The sequence below is a fragment of the Triturus cristatus genome, chromosome 6, assembly GCF_964204655.1.
Source record: "Triturus cristatus chromosome 6, aTriCri1.1, whole genome shotgun sequence".
Taxonomy (NCBI): Eukaryota; Metazoa; Chordata; class Amphibia; order Caudata; family Salamandridae; genus Triturus; species Triturus cristatus.
Genome location: NC_140589.1, coordinates 1795849273 through 1795875603, shown reverse-complemented (window position 1 = coordinate 1795875603; position 26331 = coordinate 1795849273). Strand labels below are relative to the sequence as shown.

The 26331-nt window shown below is 43.8% G+C and overlaps 1 protein-coding gene across 1 annotated transcript in view; it reads left to right on the top strand.

The window, feature by feature from the left end:
- Window positions 1–314: 314 nt before the first annotated feature.
- The window catches only part of LOC146822022 (cysteine-rich venom protein-like), a 260678-nt gene continuing 234661 nt past the window's right edge, over window positions 315–26331 (top strand). The window contains exons 1-4 of the mRNA XM_085609412.1: window positions 315–419; window positions 10618–10682; window positions 14236–14349; window positions 17775–17865. Of these exons, the coding sequence (XP_085465538.1) occupies window positions 10620–10682; window positions 14236–14349; window positions 17775–17865 (268 nt within the window). The 5' untranslated portion in view covers window positions 315–419; window positions 10618–10619. The remainder of the gene's footprint in view (window positions 420–10617; window positions 10683–14235; window positions 14350–17774; window positions 17866–26331) is intronic.

Here is a 26331-nt window from a genome sequence, read left to right as displayed (position 1 = left end):
ACCTAGCGACGATCGAAGTTGCAGTTAAAGAGGCAGTAAAGAGGCAACCATTTGGCTTCTATTACACGTCTGGGGAGTGCTCCTGCTGGGAAGTATGAACACCAGTGCTGCACGAAGACCAAAATGCGTGTTGCCCCCTCCCCCCGGATGCTGAGGCCTTCTTGAATGGATACAACTAAGGTTTTGTGAGTCCGCCAGTGTGTGTAAGCATAGAGAACAGCCCTTCTAAAACTGAGTTTGATGACATCGTTGCATTGTGTTCTGTATTTTATCCCTGTGGCCAAATTTAATGACCTCCTTACATAACCGGGAAATAACCAAACAGGAACTATCTTGGCTATATAACGTCAGCAAACCTACTGCAGCAAACCATTAGAACAGAATAGTTCTGACGTACAAGACATCGCGCTTATCAAACGGTAAGTGGTAATGTTTGCAAAGTTTTGAGTCATTTTCATTTCATTTTCGGCGGTCTTGTAAAGCGCCTGCCTACCCAAACACGGGCTTCCCAGCGCTGACAGGCGACCTGAGTCCACGAAGAGCATCTGCTCTGGGTGGTGAATTTAGACTTTCATTTCATTTACGGTAGAACTTCTGTGTAATACGCAGCTCAGCTCATATGAGAAATCCATTTTTTTCGATTTATGAAAAATATCCCAGATGTTTTTTTTTAGTCAGATTCTAATCCAACCATTGTAAGAAAATAAAAGAATCAATTTCAAGGAGAGACAGTTATTTTCCTCTATTCAGGACCGGATCTGCCTTTAACCAAAGCGACATTTGTTCAATTTACCTATTTTTTTTATTTTTTCTATTTTTTGCTTAAATCTGGTTTTCAATTTACCTCTTTATTTCATTTTCCTTCTGTGTGCTCTGCTACGTGATATAAGCAATTGGATTTGCAAAGTCGCCTACCAACTCAGTTGAAAGAAGCTTGGAATTTCCAATTAGTGACAGTTCAAGTATTGTGTAATCCCATATTCATATGATACGCCTATGACACGTGCTATTATCGAAGTATACGAGTAAGCGTCGTGAGTCTTTAGAATTTTTTCTTCTCTAAAAAAAAATTACAAATTACCTGTAGGTGTCCGATGGCCTTTGATTTGCAGCAAACACTCATCATATACCCTGTTTGAAGAGAGAATGTAATACTGCTTTTTGGCGCTGCCGATACACTGGGTCGATGCTGCCCCCTGCTGTCCGATTATGTGAATGAAAGCTGAAGAATTGCTTGCGTTTCAATAAATGTGTTTTATTCTGAAGGTTTTGTCAAGCGAGGATCAGGCTCCAGCGCCAGCGCTCTGCCTCTAGGCACTGACAACAGAACAGGAAACAAGAACCAAATGGGGACGCTAGTAATTATAGAGTCAATGTAGTTAGGGTCATGGCAAGTAGACTGGAAGAGGGGACCCAATTATACGGCATTGCCTCCATTGTGATGCAAGAAAATGCTAATTATGAGGTCAAATGCTGTACATGCCGTGGCAGTATTGTCTTGTAATTTTGTTAATTTAACACATTCTGCAGGGATACCAACAGTCAGCAAAAATACAAACGTTTCTTGTGAAAGACTAGTGAACATTCACCAGATCTTGTTAAAAGACTTTGCTAACAAATAATCCTTTCGCCTTGCATGAAGCACAGGAGCACTCATTTAATAACAGTGCATATTTTAATTCCCACCATTAGTTGAGACCATTGGATGATCACGTATGGTGACTACTGGTTCACTTGTTGATCTCTCAACTAGATTGGCTTCGACTGAAGATTGAAGGTCTTCGTTAACTAGTCTGAGCAGTTAGCAACATTATACTTAAGTATTAATTTTGTCAGTCAGTCAAAAGGTCTTTATTTCGATTTACATCATAAAAGACATTATTTTGATTTCATAGGAACACTTATAAAGCATCTGATTTCTGCGTTGGGGATGAATCCGCAGAGATGAAGCGTTGCTCTGATGCTTCTCACGGCCCTATGAGTCTGCGGCAATGCTGACACTGCTCAGGGTATTCAAATATCTTTCTTTTACTTATCTAAAAGACTCTCAGCTGAAAGTTTTTGCAATATGCTTTAAAAACTCCCTGCCACCAAGTGCGTTACTGCTTGGAAAGGGAGGACATCTTTTAGAAGAGGCCTGCGCCGCCGGGGCATCACTTTTTATGACGATCCGGTGGCGCAGGCCTCTGAATCATATCTATGAGGCGACGCAACGCAAGCCTGTGTGGCTTTACATGGCCTGAAAGATATGGAGCAGGGAAAGGCAGCGCAAAGTGATGCACTGTCTTACTCTGCATCAAGGAGGCGTTTCATGGGCATTGATGTGGGGGTTCCCACTCAACACCCATGAATTGTGACACTGCCCCAGATTTACAACATCACTTAAACCTGGGCAGCACCAAAAATGTACGCCTCCCCAGAACAGTTGTAACTAGATGAAATGTGTACATTTCTCCTCATTTTTTCCTGTAGCCACATGTGCTGCATTCAGCACACACAGAATGAGGAAAGTGCCTCTCGTAATTGTTTTTGTGCAGGAAGGAGCAGCTTCCTGCACAAAAACAATCATCCCAACAACACAGACCCCGGTACACCATGGTGCAATGGAGCCTGCATTGGCACTTGGCTGCAAATTGGGCACCGGCGCTAGTTGAAAGGACAGGAATGCAGTGTATCTTGTAAAAATAGTGCATTCCTGCCCTTTCAAATTGGCTTAGGGTAGCACAGCAAAATGACTTGCGGTGTTGCCCTATGCCAATTCTTTGTAAACAAAGCCCTGAGTTTTTTAACTATACGTGCAGCTCTTCTGCAAATTACCTAACCCCACTTCTTCGTTCCTACAGGATTCAAGACAGGATAATTCCAAGTTTCTAAGAATGCTGTTCTCCAGGGCTCCTTCTTAATGGAATAAGATGCTCTGCTTATGACTCTACAGACTGCAACACTCATGAGCCCTAAATACCCCTACTGACGTTTACACCTACCCATCCTTGAACCGTTAAATTCCCTTACCAAGCCTTACACCTATCCACCCCTGAAACCTAAAAATCCCTTACTATCCCTTACTCTCCTACCCATCCCTGAACCTTGAGAATCCCTTACTACTGCTTACCCATCTAGAACATGAAAAAACCCTTACTACCACTTACCCTACCCATTTATAAAACCTAAGAAATTCTTATTACCCTTTACCCATGGCCGTTCCTAAAAGCATTAACGTCCCTTACTACCCTTTACTCTTACTGATCCCTAAATGCTAACATTTGGTTACCACCCCTTATCACTACTAAACCCCAAACCTCCTTTTTAAAAATGACACAAGTAAATTGTTTAAGCTATTTAGTGGTAGGTAGATAGACAGATATACATTATGTAATTAAGGAAAAATGAATACTTTAACTGTGTGGTAAAATTCAGCATTGTAAGGTACCTAAAAATGGCCTGTGTGGCACTTACCTGCATGGTAAAGACTGTGTCATAAAGGCGTTACATGGTAATGGATTCGTGGTAAAGAGTACATTCCAATTGGAAGAGTAGTCAGGTCTTGACGGGTAGCTGAGCTGGGAACCCGATTAGTGGACAATGCAGCAGCAGCGAATCACTGAGCTGTGCTTCATTATGTCTCTGTTAAGACCAAAGAGAATATATGAACAATATTGCAAAGCTACATCTTAATGTATAATGTATAGGGAGCAAAGGATAGATTAAGCAAAGGAAGGTACACTTCAAGGGACACCTGATGAACAGCATGTGTACAGCATACATGATTCTGAAATATAATAGGAATGCATCAGGCAAGGATAACAGTGAAGGACCAAAAGTGGTGCAGGTCTGATGCCCGAACAGCATCCATCCATCCATCCATCCATCCATCCATCCATCCATCCATCCATCCATCCATCCATCCATCCATCCATCCATCCATCCATCCATCCATCCATCCATCCATTCACCCACCCACCCACCCATCCATCCATCCATCCATCCATCCATCCATCCATCCATCCATCCATCCATCCATCCATCCATCCATCCATCTATCCATCCCAAGCACACATTAGAATTCTAGCAGAAAGGTCGTACAAAAGAACCTTAGTGGGTAATAGAAGGAATTACACAAACCAAAGCTGGTAATTGGTGTATTTTGCAAAGATGCTATTTTGTGATGTGTAGACAAGAAGAAAATATCAGGCAGGTTACAGGGAAGTTTCACAATGGACCTGTTCCCAGATCATGCAATGTGTGTCCTTAATTGATCTTTTTCGGGCCGAACTCATGAGATAGCTCCTTAGGCAGTAATTAACTTGATGGAAGAGGGGTAGGCTTGAATCTCAAGAAGTGACGAGTTCAAGTGATGTTTCCTCTAGAAGGTGGAAAGATCAGAATGTAGACACTGCACACAGTGGTTTAGGTGTGACTGGAAAGTCCTTCTTGGAAGGTGATAATGTGCATTACCTCTTCCTGTTCGGAGTGGGGCGCTGCCATCAGTTATGTCACTAAAGTCATAGAGATTGTGAAAAATCCAAGTGTCACACAAAGAAAAAGTGTAGCAATTGAGCCACACCCATTCAGCAGGAGAGTGGTAAGGGTGTAGTATGTACCTCATGGTGTATTACGAGCACACACTCACAAATATATTACTGAAGCATGGTGTGGTAGCACACTGCCATTTACAGACGGTCACTAAATTGTGACAAAAATAGTTCTGCTAATAAAAACTAAGTGTGTAGAAAACTGGTTTCTGCAAATATTTATCATTATCTCATCACCAAGTGTGTTGATTTGTTTTGAGCCATTTACATTCTTTGTTTCAATAATGATTCAGAGCTGAAAAGGTGCTTCATTTGTGCTTTCCTTCATGCTTTGAAATATGTGTGCAGCTCTTTACAGGTATTTATATTTTGTTGTGTGCTGATACAAAATGACAAGCGACAGCCTTTCTTTTTGCCCTCCTTTACCCCAGTAAGATTGTCACATAGTTCACTTTACAAAAAGTCAGCAGCATCATCTATGATTGAAGAATAACCAGCAATTTGTTAGAAGACAGAGCCTGACATTTGACCTTCAGCTTTGAACGCACAGCAAATGTGAGAAGAGAAACACAAAGTTTATAGGCATCTTATTTATTGCTCATTTACATTCTGAACTCCATCATGGTTGTTTTGGGGGCAATGCAGCACCCTGAACCCTTAATTCTAGTGCCTCTGAGCTGTAGTGTTTTTAATCTTTAATGCACTGGCAATATTGTGGTCATTGAAGGGGATGGGGTCCCTACTAAGTTGTGTGCAGTCGAGGTCTAAGCCATGTCTTGTGTGGTGAGCCCAGGACTCCATAGAAACAGGATGCACAGAGATGTCTCCTTTGGTCCAGCAAAGCATGACGTGGGGGACCATGAACTCAATGCTGCACAGAGGAGCTCAGGGAAGCACACTGCGTGTTCACATGTCAGGACCTGGGTGGTTTTCTGTAGTGATGTGCTTGGTGGGAGTGTGTGCAATTTGATGGCCAGTGGCATATCAATATTTCCATGTTCCCCTATGCAAGCAAGGAAAATCAACCCCAAGTCCTAGTTTGATAGTAAAATATAAATATAATTGGATTAAGTGGGCACCTCACTGCCCGGTGTCATTGCACCTGCTGCACTACTAGTCAGTCAGTCAAAATTCCTTTATTCGATAAATTAATATCATAAAGACACATACAATCCTAACAAACACAATTAAAAAACATTGAATAAAACAAACAATTCATACCAGGAAACCTGATCATAATATGACCTATTTCATATTCAAATATAAATAATGTAAAAACTACAGTTATAAAATTTGTACGTAAGATGTTAAAAAAGATTTAGTTTAAAACCTGCAATGGAAAAACAATTTTTTTCCTAATACGCATAGCTGCGACCAGGAAGCTTGCAACATGAAACATGATTCGTGGGGTACTTAGTTGCAATAAATATATGAGTGCTGGCCTAACCTGTCTAAAACCCAGCTCCCTCAGTATCGGCAGCAAAAACTTCCTCCTGCAATCCTTATAAAAACTACAGAACATTAAAAAATGTAGAGTGTCCTGTCTTGAGCTATTATCACAATTGCAGGGTTCTGCACGATCCACAGTGCACCAGGTTTTAAAAAAGCCCAGAGAAAAGTGCACCAAATTAAACCTAAATCTGATTAGGAGGAACCGGTGGTATGAGGCATTCACAACAATCAGATATGGTTCAGGACCAGGGGAACTAATCAGGGCATAATTGGCTCTAACTGTTGGCTTTGTCATTTCTAACTCCTCACGTTCTAGGGAAAATAAGGTCTCAAGGGCGGTTTTGGTCATTTCAAGATCCTTCTTCGTGATAGTTTCTGGTGATCGGAAGAGGGCCTCACGACCTATCTTTTGGAACCCAGATTTTATGTATGCTAACCATGATATTTTATTTACATTATCCAGTTTTAAACAGTTATTTAATATTACATGGTTTAAAGTAATTTCTTTGTTCAGCCAAATCTTGAGCCAATAAAGGAGAGGGGCGATTCTAATCAGGTCTGTCACAAAACCAATCCCCACTTCCGTGTGTGTGGAGAAAGTCGGAGTAGACTGTGGAACAGAAAGGGTTTCTCGTAGGAACTTATTTTCAATAAGCTGTATTTTATTATGGTTGGTGTAGCCCCATATCTGGCAACCATACGTTGCAACAGCTAAACATTTTGCCTGGTAAACTTTTAGTAGGGCTACAACTGGTCTAGCCCCTAATCTTTTAACAAAGCCTCTAACTCCCGAAACTGTCCTAGCAAATGCCACACTCCGGCTATTGATTTGTGGGTTCCAACTGCCCTTTTCATCGAAAACAACCCCTAAATAAGGGAATGTTGAGACCCTGTTTACCACATCCCCACAACAAAAGAAAGTTTTAGCCCTGGATTTCTGCCTTCCCTTCCCCGCAATCAGGACCTGAGATTTTTTCGCATTTATTTTAAGGTCCAGATTTTGCATAAAATCTCCGAAGGCATCCAGCAACTTTTGCAACCCTACTCCAGTGCGAGCCAGAAGCACTGCGTCATCCGCATATAGGAGAACCGGGACAACCTGGTCTCCTATGCGCGGAATGTCTAAAGATACCTCTCCCAGTTGGGAATCGAGAGCATTTATATAAAGGGTGAACAACAAGGGGGCCAGGATACATCCCTGTCTGACGCCTCTATCTGACCTAAAGTGCCTCGTGCAACGCCCATTTGAATTGACTCTAATTTTGGCTGATAAATCCGAGTGAAGATCGGCCAAAAAATATACAAGGGAAGGTTGGAGGCCCATGGTCAATAAGATATTCCAAAGTTTAGATCTATTGACAAGATCGAACGCAGAGGAAAGATCCATAAAGGCCATGTACAGAAATCCCTCCTTGGCCACTGTATATTTATTTATTAAAAGGTGCAAGTTTAAACACTGGTCAATGGTGCTCCGTTTAGGTCTAAAACCGTATTGTGCATCCGACAGGATCCCACTCCCCTTCAACCAATCGCTTAATCTGTTCAAGACCACTCTACCCAGTATTTTGACAGACGAATCTATCAAAGAGATTGGTCTGTAACAGGAGGGGTCCTGTCGGTCTCCTTTTTTAAAAATTGGGATAATGATTGAGGTTGCCCAGGTAGCAGGAAAACTATTCTTATTTAGCCCAGTCCTATTGAATACATTGGTTAAAATGTTTGCCCAAATATATGGATCAGCTCTAAACAGATCCGCAGGGACCCCATCAGGTCCCGGGGCCTTGTTTAGCGACATTTCTTCTATGGCCCTTTCTACTTCCGGAACCCGAAAGTCCAGGGAGTAAGAATTGCTATGTGGCATGCTTGATGAGGCAGGATTACCATCTACAGGCAGGCTGTATATTTTTTCGAAATGGGTTAGCCATGCCTCGTCAGGAATATTACAATCAAATTCGTGATTTTTATCCTCATTAGAAAACAAGGGCTGATTTATAGTTGCCCAAAATTTCCCACTATCTTTCAGGGTGTCAGTAGATAGAAGATTTGCCCAAGCTTCCTCCCTTAGTTCCTGTTTTCTTTGGGCTAAGGCCTGTTTATATACTAGCCTTTTCGAGATTACAAGATCCCTATCTCTGGGGATTTTTTTCAAGGCTTTAAGAAGGTCAGCATGGGATTGGGAACAGTTTTTGTTAAACCATCTTTTTTCCAACTGAGGTTTTTGCTTCCCTTTAACCAATAGATTCTGGTTTATTTGTTTACAAATAATGTTAAAGGCATTTATAACCTCTACGCCTTGAGACTGAGGATCTAGGCAAATATTAAACTCCGTTTCGGTTTGAGACCGAACTTCGGACAAAAAAGTAGTTGGAACCACTTTAGTCCACCGGAGTTTCCTACCCTGATCAGTTAGGACAACTTCTTTTACCAAGTTTTGTGACGGATGCCTGAACGTTAATGTTCGGCCACCGGGGTTATCTCCAAAATCACCGGGTTGTGATCACTAAAAATAGAGACCTCTGTAAAATAACGTACAACTTGAACTAGCATAAAAGAGCTCAAAAAAATATAATCGATAATTGTACCTTTGTCTTTCCCTTTAAAGGTTGGGATCCTATTTTCTCCCTCCCCACAGGCTGATTCATAAAGATTCCATTCTGCGAGGAGATCTTCTAATTTTTCCCCCTGTTTAGAATGTTCAAAATGTGGGGTGGCCGAGAATTGCGGATCCTCATGATCGTCACCTCGACACAATTTATCGCAAGGGTGGATATTTAGATCCCCCAACAAAAAGATCTCAAAGGAATTCGACCTTGAACTATAAGATAAAAGGAACTGCTCTAAAAGGTCCAAATTATTATCGGCATCCATTGAATTATATAAATTGATAAATAAGACTTTATTTGCATCAGGAGCCGAAAGTTCCACAATTAAACAGTTTGGACAACCTGCGTCAAGCTGCCTAAGTGAGCCCTTTATCTCAAGGGAGAACAACGTGATCAAGCCACCCTTGGCTCTCCCTGCTACACTTTGATTGGCTGGAATATGGAAATGGCAATAGCCATCCATAGAAAACTATTTTGTGTGTCCCAGGTCTCTTGTAGGGATATTATGTGAAATGAACATAGGAATTCCTGCCAACTAGAGTCATTCATTTTTGCCCTAATACCCGCCACGTTCCAACTCATAATCTTGCAAGGAGGGACTGATGGAATTTCCGGGTGTTTTATCTCCCTAATGTCAAGTTCCAAGGATGTAAAAGCCTCCTGAGCTGAAGCCACCAAGATGGCAGGAGGGGCAGGCACTGGATTAGGTGAAAGAGAAGGGTTGAGGTGATCCTGTGAATATACAAGAGGAACGGCGAAACCTACACCAGTATTACAGTCTTCCATCAATGAAGGGACAACTAATGTAGGACAATCACCTCCAGACTGTATTGGACCACCCGGCAGTTGGACATCGAGGTTTATTCTCTTTGCAGCGGCTCTATCCTGATCTATTATATCAGTAAGATCAAGAGCTGGATTGTTAAGGTTCAGTCAATCCACACCATCCATATCATTGAAGGGGCCAAAACGATTATGCAATGGGAGGTCAAATTCTCGAATAGGTGGTCTAGGATTACCCCTGTTTACCCTTACCCATTGTGCTGACCGGGTAAAATAGGTAGGCGGATAAAAATACCGTAAATCAAGGGTAATGATGCCTACTGGATTTTGGGTATTAGGATGGTAACAAATGTGCCTAACTACTATAGGGTCTCTAAAGTTTATAATGATGCAATCGCCCTCCACGTCCTTATTTTTAGTGCCCACCCAACTCACCCTTCGTACAAACAGAATTTCGGCTTGCAAATTGGATGGAAGAGACCTATTTCCATTAAGCCAATGTATGACCTTGTTTTTTAAATCTCTAAACGATTCTGTCTTGTCGTGTGAAATCTTAGGGACGCCCACCAGAATAACCGTGTAGGGGAGTGACTCTTGGGGTAGATCTATACATGGTAGTGTAGAGATCGGGCCAGTATTCCACGGGGCGGGGGTAGCACTAGCAAGCTGGTCTTTATTTAAGTCTACGCTCACTTGTAACAGCTATCTGGTGGAAGCATACAACACTAGGACAGCGTGCAAAGCTGCCAAGTGACTACATGCCATGCACTGCAGTGCCAGACAGTCCGGAAATGTTCACCAACAGCTAAGTGCATGCTTGGAATTCTGGGTTAATGTTTACAATGATAAAAGCAAAACGACAAGTCCCAAAATGCAACGTTCTGCTACCCAAATAGCCAGGAGTGGTAAAATGAGTCCCAAATGGCACGGGGCACTTGCCAACTAGGCTGCTGCGAGGCACATTCTGCAGAATGTAGCCAAATCTTTCTTGTTGGTCACAGTGCTTCTTTTGGCATCTGCCAAACAGTCCACCTGCTGGGGGTGAAGCGGGTGGGGAGGGTGAGGGGATGGGTGGGGAGAGGCTGTACAATAATTCACATGTTCTATGGGATCTCTATTCAGTGAACACACATTACACATTATTCCAGTTTTTAACAGTTTAAAGTCTTGCCCATTAATGAGCCACTAAACAGACATGAGCTACTGGTAAATGTTAAGCTAAACAAAAGAAACTGTTTCCTTTCCAGAAATGGACGTGCAGCTGCGAGTCACGGTGATCTTTGCAGTCGGACTGCATTACTGTTCCGTCCTGGTAAGACAATTAAACGTTATTGATGGTAAAATCAGAGGGAAGAAACACTTCAAAGCACATCCATGCTTTCATCTACTTACAAAGGTATAGCATGGGGACCCGGATAAAAAGCCTTTTTATGGTCGCGAACCCTGTGATTTGCAAAATCATGGGATATGCGACCCCAAAAGAGTTTTTCAATGTAAAAATCCCTTTTAGGAGCCAAACCATCCTTTCCAAACCATAAACGGGTTTCTGCGATCCCTTCCAAATGTCAAATAGGAGAGGGCATGTAAGCCGCAGCAACCTCTTCTTTCATAAGTATTAGTGGCTTGTGGCTGCCACCGCAGTCGCAAGCCATTCATGAGTTACTGAGTGGTGGTTCCACCGCTAAGGCGGAGGAGCATCGCCCCACTGCTCATAGTGAAGTGAAAGAGGGAAAAATAAAATGATAATAACTGAACGCTATTTTCCTTTTATCATTGGTTGCCGCAGGGCAGTGACGGCCTGTGTAGGGCATTTTACCGGGGCGGTGACGTGGAGCAGAGGAGGGGCAGGGTGGGGGGTTGCGAAATGCGGCAAACGGCCGATTTCAGGTAAGTTACGAAACAAATTAATGAAACGAATTTCGTTGCGCGCGCTGCATCGCTAAATGCGATGCAGCACGCGCAACGAAATTCGTTTCATTAATTTGTTTGGTAACTTACCTGAACTCGGCCGTCCCGCCCCGGAGAAACGCCCTACACGGGCCGTCACTGCCGCAGGGTTAGATTAGGGCTTTGCTGGGGGTTTAGGATGGAGGAGTGGACTGTGCGCACTAAGTGAGCATGACTGCTTGGCCGGCCGTTTTTGGCCGTGCTCACTTTCCATATATCCCACAAGGCTTTAATGGACAGCCTGGTAGGGAATTTGCCCATGCTCCCTGTCTCGATCTGAACACCAATCCACGGCGCTCAGACCAATCACAACTCTGCATTGCAGCAGTGTGAATGGCTCGGGGGAGCCTGTGTGCCATGGTGTTTCTTGCCGTTTCTTCTGGACTGGCTTCAGGAAGAGCAGAGAAGCGGAGGAGAGATGCGGCCAGCGGAAAAGGTAAGTGCGTTTAAAAAATATATTTTCAAACCCCTCCCCTGTCGTACAACCACCCCGATTCCATACTAGCCACCACTGGAGTTCCTGACCTCGTAGTTGGGGTGGTGACTGATGTGTAGAGGGCAAGGGGTCCCTGCAGGACTCTTTCAACCTTGTGAATCATGTCTGTGTCCTTGGTGTCTTCCTAAATGGGAAACATTTTTTAAGGCAGTACTTATACCTTTAACGGACACAGACTGCTTAAAAAAAAAAATTCTCGTTTCAGACAGCAAATAACGAGATGGATATCTGCTGTCTCTTACTTGCTTCCATCCCTGCATCGCCATCCAGCCATGTGCGGTCGCAAATTGAGACCTGCGCAATTATTTTTCATTAGAAAGGTCATTTTGCGATCCCCCAAGAATGTACAATTTGCAGTGCAACTTATCAGTACATAGGTTGCATCGCAAATTGCATTCCCATTTCCAAATCAGTCGGTATGAAAATTGCACATCTCCAGTGTGCAAATGGGAACAATACATTTGGCCCTAGAAACACGGATGGAGAAATATACCGGAATAAATACCAGCTTCTTCCTTTAATAGGTAATACTTGTGATGTCTGCTGTACCTTGGGAACCCTTCAATGCACAGGCAGTAGTTAATGAATTTAGAAATTCATCATAAAGGTCTCTTTGCTCTAGATTAAAGGATTGCAGCCACTACATGAAGTCATTCTACGCTTAAAACAATTGGCCCCATTCACAAAGGTAAACTGAGGCAAAAGTCTAACTTTACGACTTTCGGTATTCACAAAGTGCATTTACGAGTGGTAAACGTAGATTTTTGTCTCAGTTAAACTCAGTGGTTAATTTGTGAAAAAATAAGTGCCGGGCTCTCAGCAGGAGGCAACTTCTGCCGCCTATAACAGAGCTAACCAAATCTCTACAAGTTGGGAGAGAATGTGGCATAAGGGCTAGAGCTGCCGACTTTGGAGATGGTGAACCTGGTTAGAGTCTTGGCTTAGGCTCAACATCCTGTGATTCTGGGCAAATCACTTAATCGCCCTTGGCCTACAAAAAAAGAATATGTCCTTAACTGGTGCTCATAAAAAGTGCACCTTTGGTTCGAGTTTGTGCTATAAGAGCCGGGGTTGATGATTAAGTACCCGTGCTGAGCACCAGAAACCACAGGCTCAAATTAAGCACTGGTTAAACTTAAGTTTTGGTCTTAAAGATTAACTTAGACCAAAGGTCCTTAGATTAAACTACCACAAAATGTGTCAAGCCTAGTTCCATTTGAGTGCTGCATAAAGAGAGCCAGAGCTGGGCTTGTGTCACGGTATCCAAACGCTGTACACAGTTAAATGTTTGTTGAATGGTCATAATCACCAATTACATGAAGAAGGTGCCAGCATATCCTGGAAACTTGCCAGAAACAAAAGGCCTCATTTACAAGGCCCCTACACCACCAGAATGCCACTTTTAATGAAACTCCGGTGGCACACATTGCAGTGCTATATCTACAAGGCCACATAAAACCACCCTGCGTGGTTTTTAATGGCCTTGTAGATATGGTGTGAGGCAACACAGTGATAGTAACTGCGTTGCCTCACACTGCGATGGGGAGGCATGCCATGGCCGTTACAGTGGGTGTTCCCACGTAACACCAGTGGCATTTGACACATTCCCAGATTTACAACGTTCTGTAAACATGGCAATGCATCAAAAGCCTACGCCTCCCTAGGGGAGGTGTAGGGGTTGCACAATGAGGAGAAATAACTTTATTTCTTCTCGTTTTTTCCTCTTTTTATGTGTGCCGCATTCAGCAGCACATAGAAGGAGGAAATCCCCTCCATTGATTGTTTTTGTGCAGGAAGGCGTCCCTTCCTGCACAATAACAATCATCCCTACAACGCAGACACCCTTGCATCTTGGTGCAAGGGTGCCTGCGTTGGCGATTGGCAGACAATTTAGCACCAGCACAGGGAAAGAGCCCAGGAATGCGCCCTATCTGATAGCATTCCTGCCCTTTTCTTTTGTCGTAGGGCAGTGCAGCAGGAAGGCTTGCAGTGCTGCCCTATGACAAAATATTACAAATGAGGCCCAAAGTTGCACCCTGGACATCCTTATGATTTGTGGATAAGCACAATTCTTGGTTTGCTTATCAGCATACTATATGCTGTGTGTATTTACCTATTAAATATAGTATGATTTGTTTGGGCGTTATTGTCATAAATATTGAAACACCGCAATATTTCAAGCTCCACTGAAGACAAAGAAGTTCCTCTCGGTTAATAATTGAATGGTATATAGACCTTCTGCTTCAATGTGAATGTGAACATTCTGTTCCCTCCTGTTCATCTAAACACATTCCAACCTTAGTGGGGAATGTTCTAATAGCCTTATAGACCTCCGCCTTCTGACTACATCAATTGCCAGCCTCCTAGCTGATGACGATCTTTCCCCGCAAAGACAATTATTTTTCCTGATTACATTTTACAGGGCCTGGACTCTAACCTGGATACTGGTTATGGTAATGTTCAAACTGTGATCTGCGACGCGCACAATAAATGGCGCCAAAATGTCGATCCATCTGCCAGCGACATGCAAAAATTGGTAAGTGTCATTGTACGCTTTCTTTTTGATTAAATCTTTTCATTGGCATTTTCTTTACAGCATCTTTGAACAGCACTAGTACACATTTTCATGCAAACTTGTTTACATAATCTGAATATTAATTTACTTTTATTTCTACATTTCAAAATACGGAGGGAATGCTAATTTCATGGAAGAAAAAAACTTTATTTTCATATTTTAACCTTAATCGAGTTCAGGAAGATGTCAGCCCAAAATTTCTATCAATCATCTTCTGCCTATATTTGAGTGCCAGATATCTCATGTTCTAGGTTTTCCAAAAGTCGTTCTTAATTGTACCACAACCAGAGTTAGACTTGGGATGTGATGTAAAGTTTAATGGTAATGTAAAATAATTTGGAAAGGAGGAGATACCAGATCCTGTCTGAGACTACTCCTCTGGTGAAAACTGACTCTACCAAATGTTCCCTATAGGAAAGAGACCCCTCCAGCAAATGATTTAACCCTTCCTTTACAAACTGGAGAATTTCCTGTTAACAATCAAGTCTAATGTAGCCTCTATTTGGTTCTGTGTATCCACTGCAGGCTCAGGTTAAATCAAGCATTTGTGTTCACTACATGTGTGCTGTGTTAGTAAATCTGACTATCTTTTCCCCCGCGTTTCCTCCTTACAGGCCCAAATGTGGGTCCATACCTCGCCTCACTGATGATGCACTCAGAGTAATTAACAGAGTGTCAGATTAATTCAAGCACTTCCACTCATTATCTTTTCCTTTTCCATGTATTGCTGTGAAGCAAAATAGAGCAAGGATGGCAGGCTTTATGCAGGACAGAAAAAAACATTTCTTTAGGGATTTGATTGGTTATTTTAGAAGAGATTCAGGAGTCGTATGGTAAACACTAATAAAGCTATGCACCTGGTTTTATGAAAGCGTGTTCTCTGCAAGGTATATATTTAAGTCCGAAATTCTATGAGTCAGTGTATGAGATGCAGACAGCACCACTCAGCAGGGTCATCACAAGGAGGTCCAGAGGGGACATTATGGTCCAGGCCACAGTCGTCGGCATAAGCCCCATGCTGCTGCTTCAAAAATCTATTTATTTATTTAGAAAGCAAGCCTGGCTGTTCATAATTAATTGTGAGACTTATTTCACAGCATTCTGCCAGGTAGCTGCACACGCTGTATAAAAAACACTAGGTTGGATTTTTCATAATTTGGTTTAGGTTCTTATGCCACCTGGCATTACCACAAGAAGTGCGTATCACATGTAGTTTTTAGGTCGAGCATCAGCGCGCAAGCGCTGTATGCAAGACCTGTTGTCATCGATAAAACAATGTTTTTCCCGTCTGCTACGGACCATAGGTTCGCACTGTTGTCTCTCTTCTTTGCTGCCTCCTAACATGTTCACTTTGCTGGTACGTCACTTCCGTTCAGGACTGAGGTGCACCGGTAAAGTACAGTTTCCTTACGCTTTTGGGTCGTATCTGTTTTTAGGAGGACTCTTTCTTCTTCTGCCTTTCCCTGCACTAAAAGCGCAGCTGGTGACTTCGGTAGGTGTAAAGGTCATGCTAAAAATTGCCTGCAAAGTATATCATAAAAATGGAAGGAACAATGGTGGCACTGAAACTAATCATCTGGCTCTGACGTTATTTTACGTTTTTCTTACAATGTGGGGCTGCAAGTTTCTTTCCAGGCTCATACTTGGGTATATGTTTCATATTCTTCATTGAGTTCTTGAGAAACGAGTTATAGAAAATCACAACGTCCTGTGCTGCATTGTAAATGCCCTGTGACCACCATTCGTCCTCTGGCTTCCGGGAATAGGAAGATGATCATGTTTGCATTGCATTGTTGAACAGACACGTGTAATACTTTCAACCAAGATGTCCATGCTTCAGACCATTGTCTTCCCAGCAAGACGGCTATTATGTAAAGCAGATCTGGTTGTCGACTGGTAAAATGCCTACAAGGCTCTGTGGCTCGACTGGTAAAATGCCTACAAGGCTCTGTGGCTTGAATTGCCCCATTCTTAGATGGCTACTGTTGAGAAACCATTGGTGAGTGTTCCCATTTCAAAATTCCGCTCGCTTGAAAACACTGTCTCCAGCTACACAAAAGTGGTTTTTGAGACCTTTCCCAGAGAAAAATTCCGTCAATTTTGCTCTTGTTTCACCATCTCTTCGTCAACTGTATTTTCATTTTGCTTATGTCTAAGCTCTGTACGAAGAACACGCAATCGATAAAGACGTTACACGACAAAGTAAATAATCATCATGCGCAGTATGTAGTCCATTTATGACATCCGAGTTTCTGAAACTGACCACAAATTTCATATGGATCCTCGCACAGCACCTCTCACTTTGCCGGTACGTCACGTCCGTTTCCAATGCTTGTTTGTGTTGCTTTCCTCCTCGACTGCACACATTGCAAACAAGCATATGCAATGCAATATGACTCTCATTTACGCGCGTTTGACCTACTGGCTTTGAAAATGACTGTCTTTTATGTATGTTTTAGTTTTTAAAACATAAATAAAAGGCATTGTCATTTACATTGCTAATAGCTTAAACTCTCGCAAACGCGAGACCTATTGCATTGCAAATGCTTGTTTACTCAGGCCCCCCAAAAACGTTTGAGAAACCTGCAAATTGGAAACCAGAAGCTGCAACCACGACCCCTGTTTCCAAGCTGTGAGGTCACCCCTACATACATCAATTTCGATAATACTCTGTCTTGGACCACTGCACAGCGTTCAAGACAGGGCGCCACTGTGATCATACAAGTGCAATTTCCCCCAACCGCACTTTGAGGAGAGAACTAGAAAACTGCTTCAGAGCGCCTAGTGGAAAGAAGCCGTTATTCAGAGATACTGTCTCTCTGGGTGCAATAGGAGCTATTTAATCCATTGTTTTGTGGATGGATAATTATGTGGCAAAGAATAAACCTTGGGGTAGCTTTTAAGATTTCTGCATGTAGATTAGATTTTCTTTCTTTGACTTTCTGCAGTTTATGATAAAAGCATCATTCAGTTTTTGTTGTCTAAGCTAGCCTTCAATTTCTGTATGTTCCATTGCCACCTTAGCTTAAAAAGTTAACCTTAAGATATTGTTTATTGCATTGAGGGGCATATTTACAAAAAAAAGTCGGAGCGCGGTGCTACACCAAATTTGGCAACTCCGCTCTCCAACATTTTTTTAAATTCATGGATGCACCATATTCACAAGAATACAGTGCACCCCTGTATTTCCTAGTGCTGGCACAAAAATGGAAAATGGCGCTATGCCACTAGAGCATCGGAAAAAGTGACACTCTGGTGGTGAATGGGGCTTGTAAATATGCCCCCTAGTTCCTCTATTGCAAGACAAGAATTGCATAATGTGATACAGAAGGAAATATTTTGTTTTACAATTATCAGCAAAGTGTTTTTATTATGATTCATTCCAGGTGTGGAACAATGAGGCTGCTGATAACGCTAAAAGGGTTGCCGACAAATGCATTTTTGAACACAGTTCTGATGCAGAAAGGACAATTAGCAGTAAGTTTATAGTCAAAGATATTCTACATGAGGGTATTCAATAAATGTCTCATATTAGAACATTGTGATGCTGAAATCTCCATTCAAGAGGCTGAAGGGACAGTGACAATAGACACTTGTGTAAGTTCACTGCCATCAGCATCATAGCACCTTATTCTACAGCCTCACCCCTCTCTCTCTCTCTCTCGCTCTCTCTCTCTCTGTCTCTCTCTCTCGCGATGGAGTGGGAGAAGCTGAAGTTATGGTTGTGGCAATCCAAAGGAGAGTCTCAACTCCGTCTTCCCACTGTTCCTGCTAACACCGTGAGGCAGTGAAAGCTTGGGAGAAGGGAGTTAGGTCTTCCTTCCCCTGTTCCTGCTGACACTGTGAGGCAGTGACAGCCTAGGAGAAGGAAGTTAGGCCTCAGGCAGTGTGAGGCCTCTTTGGACATTTGTGCCGTGGCATTTTTTGGTTTCCAGTCTAGCCTGCTCCTTACATGACTACTTGGCAATTACTGCCTTGGATGTGTGTGTCCCATGTACAGTCCAACAGCAACTGTTGTTCTTTAACATTAGGAGCAAGGGGAGGCTTCTGGGATGGGAAACAGGTGCTAATGCTAGATCTTAACATACTAACACAACATCCACCATCACACACAAGTGTCAACTGAGACTATTTCAGGCCCCCAAAGCTATAAGAATGGCTTGAGCAGCATATATCAGTCCTTTTAATTAATACTGAATCAATAAACAACTGTTGTGCTAATCTCTAAATTAGATAAACAGCGCCACCATGTGGCAGACTGTCATAGGTGCTGGTAATTAAATTGCTGGTGCCAAACACCAGAAACCACAAGCTCAAATTAAGCACTGGCCGTGTGCCCAAGACACACTTGAACGCTACTGAGCATGACTGTTGGAAAGAGGATTATTAGTAGCGGTAAATATGCCTCTAACACTGGTAATAAGGCCACTAACACAGTCCAGGGCTCAAAATAGGTCTCAAAAATTATTCCCATGCTCATCCCTGGGACGGGCAGGGGCAACACAAACAATTTACAAAAGTATTGTAGAAGGCTGCAAGGTACACATCAGCCCCCCTGGAAAGTAAAAAAAAAAGCTGTATGTCTCCTGGGTCACTGATTGCACAATGAGGCCAATTTAAAAAACAAAGCAAATGCAGGGCTTTATGGGGGTCTACCAGGTTGGAGTAGTGAACATTCCATGATATTATCCGCCGCACCGCTTCAATAGTGAAGCAGTGAGGTAACAACTCTTTATTTCTTTTTTTTATGATAATGAGTTTTTATTTATTTCTGAAGGGTGTCCCGGTCCCACCCAGGGCACTGACAACTCCAGATGTTGTGGCCCAGATGGGGAGGCTAAGGCTCTCACGGCCCGCCGCTATCCCTGCTACCACCCTTCCTGGGTGCTGGTGGGAGCCAGCTGAATTTATTTGCTCTGGCTCAGCTGGGACCACCTTTTCTTTCTGCTCCCGCTGGCGGTGGCAGCAATCTAGTGTTTTCGGCCGACACTCTCACACGTAGAAAGCAAAAGTACACCAGGGAATCGGGTCCCTAGAGCACTGTTTGACATCAGGCCCTGGAGGATAAGGGTCTCTGGGGGCATAACACAGCTCTGGGAGAGAGACCCCACACCCCCCTCTCCAAAAGTTTTAGCTACAGGCCCCAGGGGATGGGGTCCTTGTGGACATAACATTGCTCGTTTGGGGAGGCATGCTCCCTCCTCAAATACATATGTGGCACAGGAATGGAGCCACATGCCCCTCTACCCTAAAAAAAGATGCACTGACCCACTGGGTCCTGGCCCTTCCTGTGAGACTTCTAATTTGAATTTAAAAAAGTTTACAATGGTACCACGGTACTACCATGCTACCGCAAAAACAAAAAAATCAATTCTTTGCCCAGAGGAACACCCCACCAGGCTTAAGCGGTCAGGGTATAACTAGCCTCCACCCATACATCTTATTATTTTTTTACGCCATGGGGCATGATTCCCCAAGTTCTAAAATGGCTACTGCTACATCTTTGTAGAGGTTGACGGCAGTCAATCAGATCTTTATGTTTCGATCTTCCAGCCAAGGTATTACTGCGTCTCTAGATATACATTCATTTTGAAACTTCATTTCCACAAGGCTACTATATGGATTTACACCAAATCACAAAATGGATGCTTTCTGGGTAAAGGTCTAGCTTTCTGCAAAATGTGGTGTAGTTCCATTCAGCTGTTTTAGCTGCAGTGCTACTCAATTTTGCTATGGGCATTTGCATGGAGAAAACACATTTTTGGACTCAACTGCCTTTTTCCTTAGCCCTCACTTTACAGATCACACTGAAACTTTCCAGGAAGGACCGGAGATAACTTTTTTGAGAAATTGTTTGTGAAGATTCATCAAATGGCACCAACGTTTATAGCGAACCAAAAAAATCAATTTCCTTTGGAAACTCAGTCCTAACTATGACTATATGGTTACATCACTCATGAAATGTTCTATGACATTATTGATAACATCACAGCAACATCTGCAGCAACATCATTGATAGTTATGTGGTTTTGTTGGTTTAAAATGGCATGTTTTAACTGACATTTTCACCTAAATACAACAGCTCCGTGGTATCTAAGATGCCTGTGTATGTTTAAACCTGTAGTGTGGATGTAACCTTGGTATTGGAATGAGGCTATGCCATCTAGAATACCTAGAGACTCTGTAATTGGCATATCTGGTCAGCAGCTGATGGGAGCGACGGATGGGAAACTTCATGGAGAATAAACCTGCTTTATGTTAATATCACCTGGCTCCTGTACTTCATATATAAAAGTCTACCTTGTTTCACTGGCGATGAGGATGGGATGTGTTACCCAACTTCATTAGAAAGCAGGCGAAGAGTCCTAACATCACATGTGCCCAGGATCAAGCCTTTAATATCTCCATGACCAGCGCTGCGCTGATCCTCTGTTACAGGATTTTATTGGACACTGCTGGTTCGTGTTTGGAGCTACTCTACCAGGCGTTGGGTGCATTTGTATATCTATCTGATGTTTCGTTATCTTGGATGGTTTGATTACAGCTGTTTGGGCCAGAGCTGTGTGCGGCATGTGATTTTATTACGGACCAGGAGGCTTGTTAACAGGCTAGTTAGCAGAGGGGGGCGAAGGTATTTTCACTCTAAAAGGCGGCATCTTCAAGAACAACGCGGATGTTTCTCATGTGCGCACGTTTGAAGCAGTTGTCTGCAATTTTCTTTCATGCATTGGAGTACATGCACATGTTTGAAAATCAACTCATGTGATCTACAGGGCGGAGAAGAAGAGCCATTGTTTGTCGTCATCGTCGTCTCACAGGTCTGTGTTTCTTTGTAGCCCATGAATGCTCTTGTGGGGAAGTCCTCTTCCTTCTTCTCCATTGTCCGGTGCCTGACGTCCTCTCTCAATGTTCTCTCCCTTTTCATGATGCTGAGCAGCACGAAAGTGCCTCAGAAAACGTCACACCATGCATCATCACGCGATGCAACATGGCAGCCATCTTGCTGTAGTACGTTGTGGGAGAATCCAGTATGTCTTCACAGTGTCAGTGACATGCACACTATGAGTGCCCGGCTTATTAAGCAGGGCATCGGTGAGGCGTTTCTGTCAGTGACATGCACAATCGTGTGTCATGCGCACCCTTTCAACTGTGGGCTTTTCTCGTCTGTGACACGCACACTACCACCGGACCGCACATCTGGAGATTTGTCATTTACTTTGCGTTGGCTGCCTGGCATTGCCTGCAGGTTCTGGAGACTGCAACACAATGGTGACAGTTTTATTCCCTTTGGAATAATTATTTTACATTGTCATAATATATTGTCATTATTCTTGCATTGTTTTTTTCCCTGCCTTACTACATTTTAAGGTTTAATATTGCTTATGTATGATTTGGGTGGTCTTATATTGTACCAATGAGTTAACCTCTGGTTTGCGGGCTTTGATGGATATATAGGATGCAGAATTCATCTGTGGGAGCTTTCATCTGTACTTGTAGATTCAATTTCTTTTCTGCATATATTTTCAAGGCTTGCACAACGCAACAGAGCCACGTTTTTTTTACATCCCCCGGCGATCCACCGAATAATTTGTAAAAATGGCTTAAAGTGTTTGAAAGATATTTCAGGGTGCTTCTGCACTGTTTAGGCTCAGAAGGGCAAGAAGTTTTCGATCACTTGCCGGATGTTGTGGGTGAAGATTTGAGTGAGTATGAAGGGTGTATTGCTAAATTGGATAGGCACTACCTGCCGAAAGTCAACACCATTCTCGAACATTAACATTTTGGTTAAAGGGACCAGGTAGAAGGGGAAACAGTGGAAAATTACATAACATGTTTAAGGAAAGGGACCAATTTATGTTGGGATGCAATATTGAAAGGGTGAGAGAGGAGCTGTGGCAGAAGGATGAACCTTTTCTTGATGATATCCTCCTCATTGCTAACAAGATAGAACATTCGATGAAGTGTTTTGAGGTCATAAAAAAGGAAGGGGAGAAAAGAAATTCAGTGCATGTAGTTAAGCACATGGAAAAGAAGCAGAACAAAAGGAAGGATGTTGACAATAGGGTCGAAAAGAAAAGTAAGTTCCAAGGCAAATGCTTTTGTTGTGGAAAACAGAGCACTTAGCCAATGATAGACTATGTCCATCAACTAAGGCTACCTGCAGCAATTACATAAAGTAAGGGCACTTTGCCACTGTTTGCAAAGGAAAGGAGTTCAAGGGGAAGGTGAGTAAAATCAAGGATAGGTGTGATTCTTCAAGTGATGAGGGCACAGATGTGGAGTGTGGACAGATTATTCTGCAAGTACGTGGAAATGAAAGTAGCAGCCGGTTGGATGAGGTGAAACAGCTTGTGTCTTTTTCGATTCTGGGGCCAAGTTCACCATTGTTTCCAGGGAATTCTACTTAAAGAAATCAAGGAGAAGACTATGCCTGGACTTGAAATACTGTTCTATTCTGCTCGCAGAGTTTTTCCCACTTTGTGCTCCGCGTAGCGTGCAGAGTTCTGAAAAACTCCTCTCACCGTAGCGGAGCAACATTTTGGTCCTCGCTTGTGCTCCCCAATGTTGAGTTGGCGAGTGCGAGCGATGAAAATCTCACTCCAGTCTACCACCCTGTGAGATTTCTCACCGTGGGAGGTCGCGGATGGCCGCCACTGCTTGCATTGAGAAACCTTCCGTTCACGTTGAGGAAGCTGCTGCCCAAGTAGAACATCTACTTGAGGAGCAGAATGAAGCAGCACCCTTTTGTGCTGCACATGGTGCAGTTCGTTCTGATTTTCCATGGTGGGGCAAACATTCGGCACTAAAAATAAGCAAGAGTAGTGCGACCTACCACACTCTGCCACTTGCAGAACTCTGCATAGCTCGGTGGAGTTTTTTCTCTGAGAACTCTGCCCCGGCCTAGAGAAGACTAATGTGTTTTGTCCTGACATAAGACTGTATCCATATGGTGGTGAATGCATTAAATTATTTGGGTATTTTTGGGGTCTTATTGAATACAAGGAGAGCTACACCAATGCCAAAATGTACATTTCTCAAAAGGGAAATGTTATACTTAGTTGGTTCCATCAGAGAGATCTTGAGGTGATACTGGATACCAATAGTTACCTTCAGGCAGAAAGAAAATCTTGACGTGAAAGGGGTATATGCTCAAGCAGATGCCTTTGAAATATTTATACACAGTTTGGAGGCAAGTTTTCACCGTGTTTTTCAAGGAGCACTTGGTTGTCTCCGACACTATGTCCACCACATACACCTGGTCGATGGGGCCAAACCTGTTTGTGGGAAAGTGCGTAATGCACCTGTAATTGTGCAGAGATGGATAAACTTAAAAGAGATGGCATTATTGAGGAGGTGGAAGGAATACAGTGGCTTGCCCCAGTTGTAGCAGCCAAGAAGGTCAATGGAAGTGTGTGCTTGTGTGTGGACTTGAGGGAGCTAAACAAGCATGTGATAGTAGATAGTTACCCATTGTCAAAGATTTCTCTCATGTTGATGTTATTGCAAAGGGCTAAGGTATTTTCCATCTTAGACGTTAAGTCGACGTTGTAGGAGAGTAGGATCTGCTTCACATGGCTACCCCCACTTTTTGCTGGGGTTTCACTGTTTTTCGACCTTAGTCTGGCTGTTGCCCTGCTAATCAGGACCACAGCCTAGCTGCTTCCTCTCTAAAATGGTTTGCATGTACATTAGGTACATATCTAATTGGATTCTGGAGTGCCTTATAAGCCCCTAGTATATGGTATCCTATGTACCTAGGGCATAGGTACCTCAGAGGCCTACCAGGGGCTGCAGCATATATTATGCCACCCCTGGGAAGCACTCCAAAATGACACCACAGGTCTGCCACTGCAACCTGGGTAAGGGTGTGCTTGCACCCCTTACTGTGGTATAGGCTACCTATATCACTACCCTATACAGACAAATATAAACCTATACGCCACTCCTATGACAGGCCTTGACAATCCTGAAGGCAGAGTGCTTGGTTTTATGTGAGAGGGTACCCAAGCATGAGCTGATCCCCTCTGCAGCCTTCAGAAATACTTCCTTATGGCTGTTCTGTGATACAACCATACCATATACTCTTAAGTGCATTATAACCTCGCGGTAAATGCTAACTTTGGAATGGCTGCATCAAAACATGTCGTGCTTGGTGTTAAACGCTTTGGAATTTAGAGACATGTTCACACTGTCTAAACCCGGTAGGACTTTCCTGAGCCCTGGCATCACAAAATGGATGCCTCTGCCACAGACACGGGTCTGGCCTCCTGCTGCTGACTGAAACTCTGACAGGAGAGGCCTGGACAATAGGTTTCCTGTCGAGGGGAGGTGTAACCACCTCCCCAGACAGGCTGATGTGTATTGGGGCTGGGCGGGAGCACTCTCTGGTGCTTTGAAGTCCTGCACTGGGGGCACGTTTGCTGTCCCTGTGCATAGCCCAGTTCAAACTGGTTGCAGGGGCTACCTGCCCCTGCTCTGGCACGAAACTGGATAAAGGAAATGGGTGTAACCACCCCTCTTTCCAAGCCCACCCATAGGTGGGGCCTTAGAGTTAGTCCATCCCCTAAACTTACTATAAGTATGGGAATCCAGTTCCTAGGACTTTAGATTACCCTGGACGAAACTCTGCAACATAAATCCTGGACCTTCGACGTTCTACTTTAACTAGAAGACTGAAGAAATCTCCCTTGGGGTCAAGGAGAGACTCCCCTGCTTGGCAGGCAACAAAGAAGCAACTGACTGGTCTGCATCGCTGAAGCTCCCGCCAGACGCTGAAGTCTTTGCATCACCAGAGGTAGATTTCCAGACTTCCCCAAGGCTACCCTGAGTCCACAGCAAAACTGAGGCCCGTGGCAATCATGGGTGACGTGGAACTATGACCCCTGGACACCATGATCTTTTGCAGCAACAGCATCTTCCTGGTCCTCCTCGAAGTTGTGCTTTGGGCTCCGAGTAGCCCCAGCCTTGAGCACCTCCTGCACCAAAGACTGTTGGCCTCCACTCCACGAGTGGCCGGTGGGCCAGCTTCAAGTGCAACCGCTTGAGGCTCCTTCGCGATCACTAGCCCATTGGCTAGCAGGTCCCCACAAAGGCAACTCCTTTTCTGCTTGGGCTTTCCTGGTTGCTCCAGACGTGCCCTTACTTACCCTCACTGGGTGAGTCCCTCAGACCTTGCTGGTCTGTACCGCAGTCCTTTCTCTAAATTCCAGTGACTTGCCGTTGCCAAGGCTTGTTGGGTCCTTTCTGGTCGCTGACATGGCAACACTCGATAAACTTTGTGGGACAGCTCGAATCCGGCTCATGGACTTCGTCGATGCCTCCTGGACTTCGTGGCTGAAGAGTCAAGACACCCATCAACTCACCTGAAGCACCCGACATCTGTGGGCATTGGTCCATCCTGCCCTAGGTCACTGGCTAGTGACCCAGACTCTGTCCCCTCTGCTTTCAGGTTCCTTACATCCTAGATCCAGGCTTGAATCTCTTCGGACACTTCTCCTCTTCACAGCAGGAGCAGTTCTTTGCAGGCTTCCATTGAAATCGACGACGCGACCCGACACCAAAAGGCACCTATGCACCCGGCTTCCCTGGGTGAGGTAACTCGAGTACTCCAGTACACTCGTAGGTGCTAGCCCTAGAACTTCCTAAGTCCAAAGGGGTTTGGTCCTGACTCGATTAGAAGAGTCCCTAATCTTTAAATTTCCAACCGCGACATTACCCATAGAAGATAACGGGAACCCGCGGTTGTGTTCTCACACTGCATACAGTCCCCGCGGGTCCCTTGTGTCACTACCTTGGGTGGTTCCTTGGGGTCCCAGCGGTTCTACAGGCTATAGGCCTAGTGTCTGTTCCAGTCGTGGTTCTTAATCCACTTTTTTGGTATATGGTCTGGTACGCCCCTAGGGCCCAAAATGTATTTGTGCTATTACTGATGATTGCTAGCTT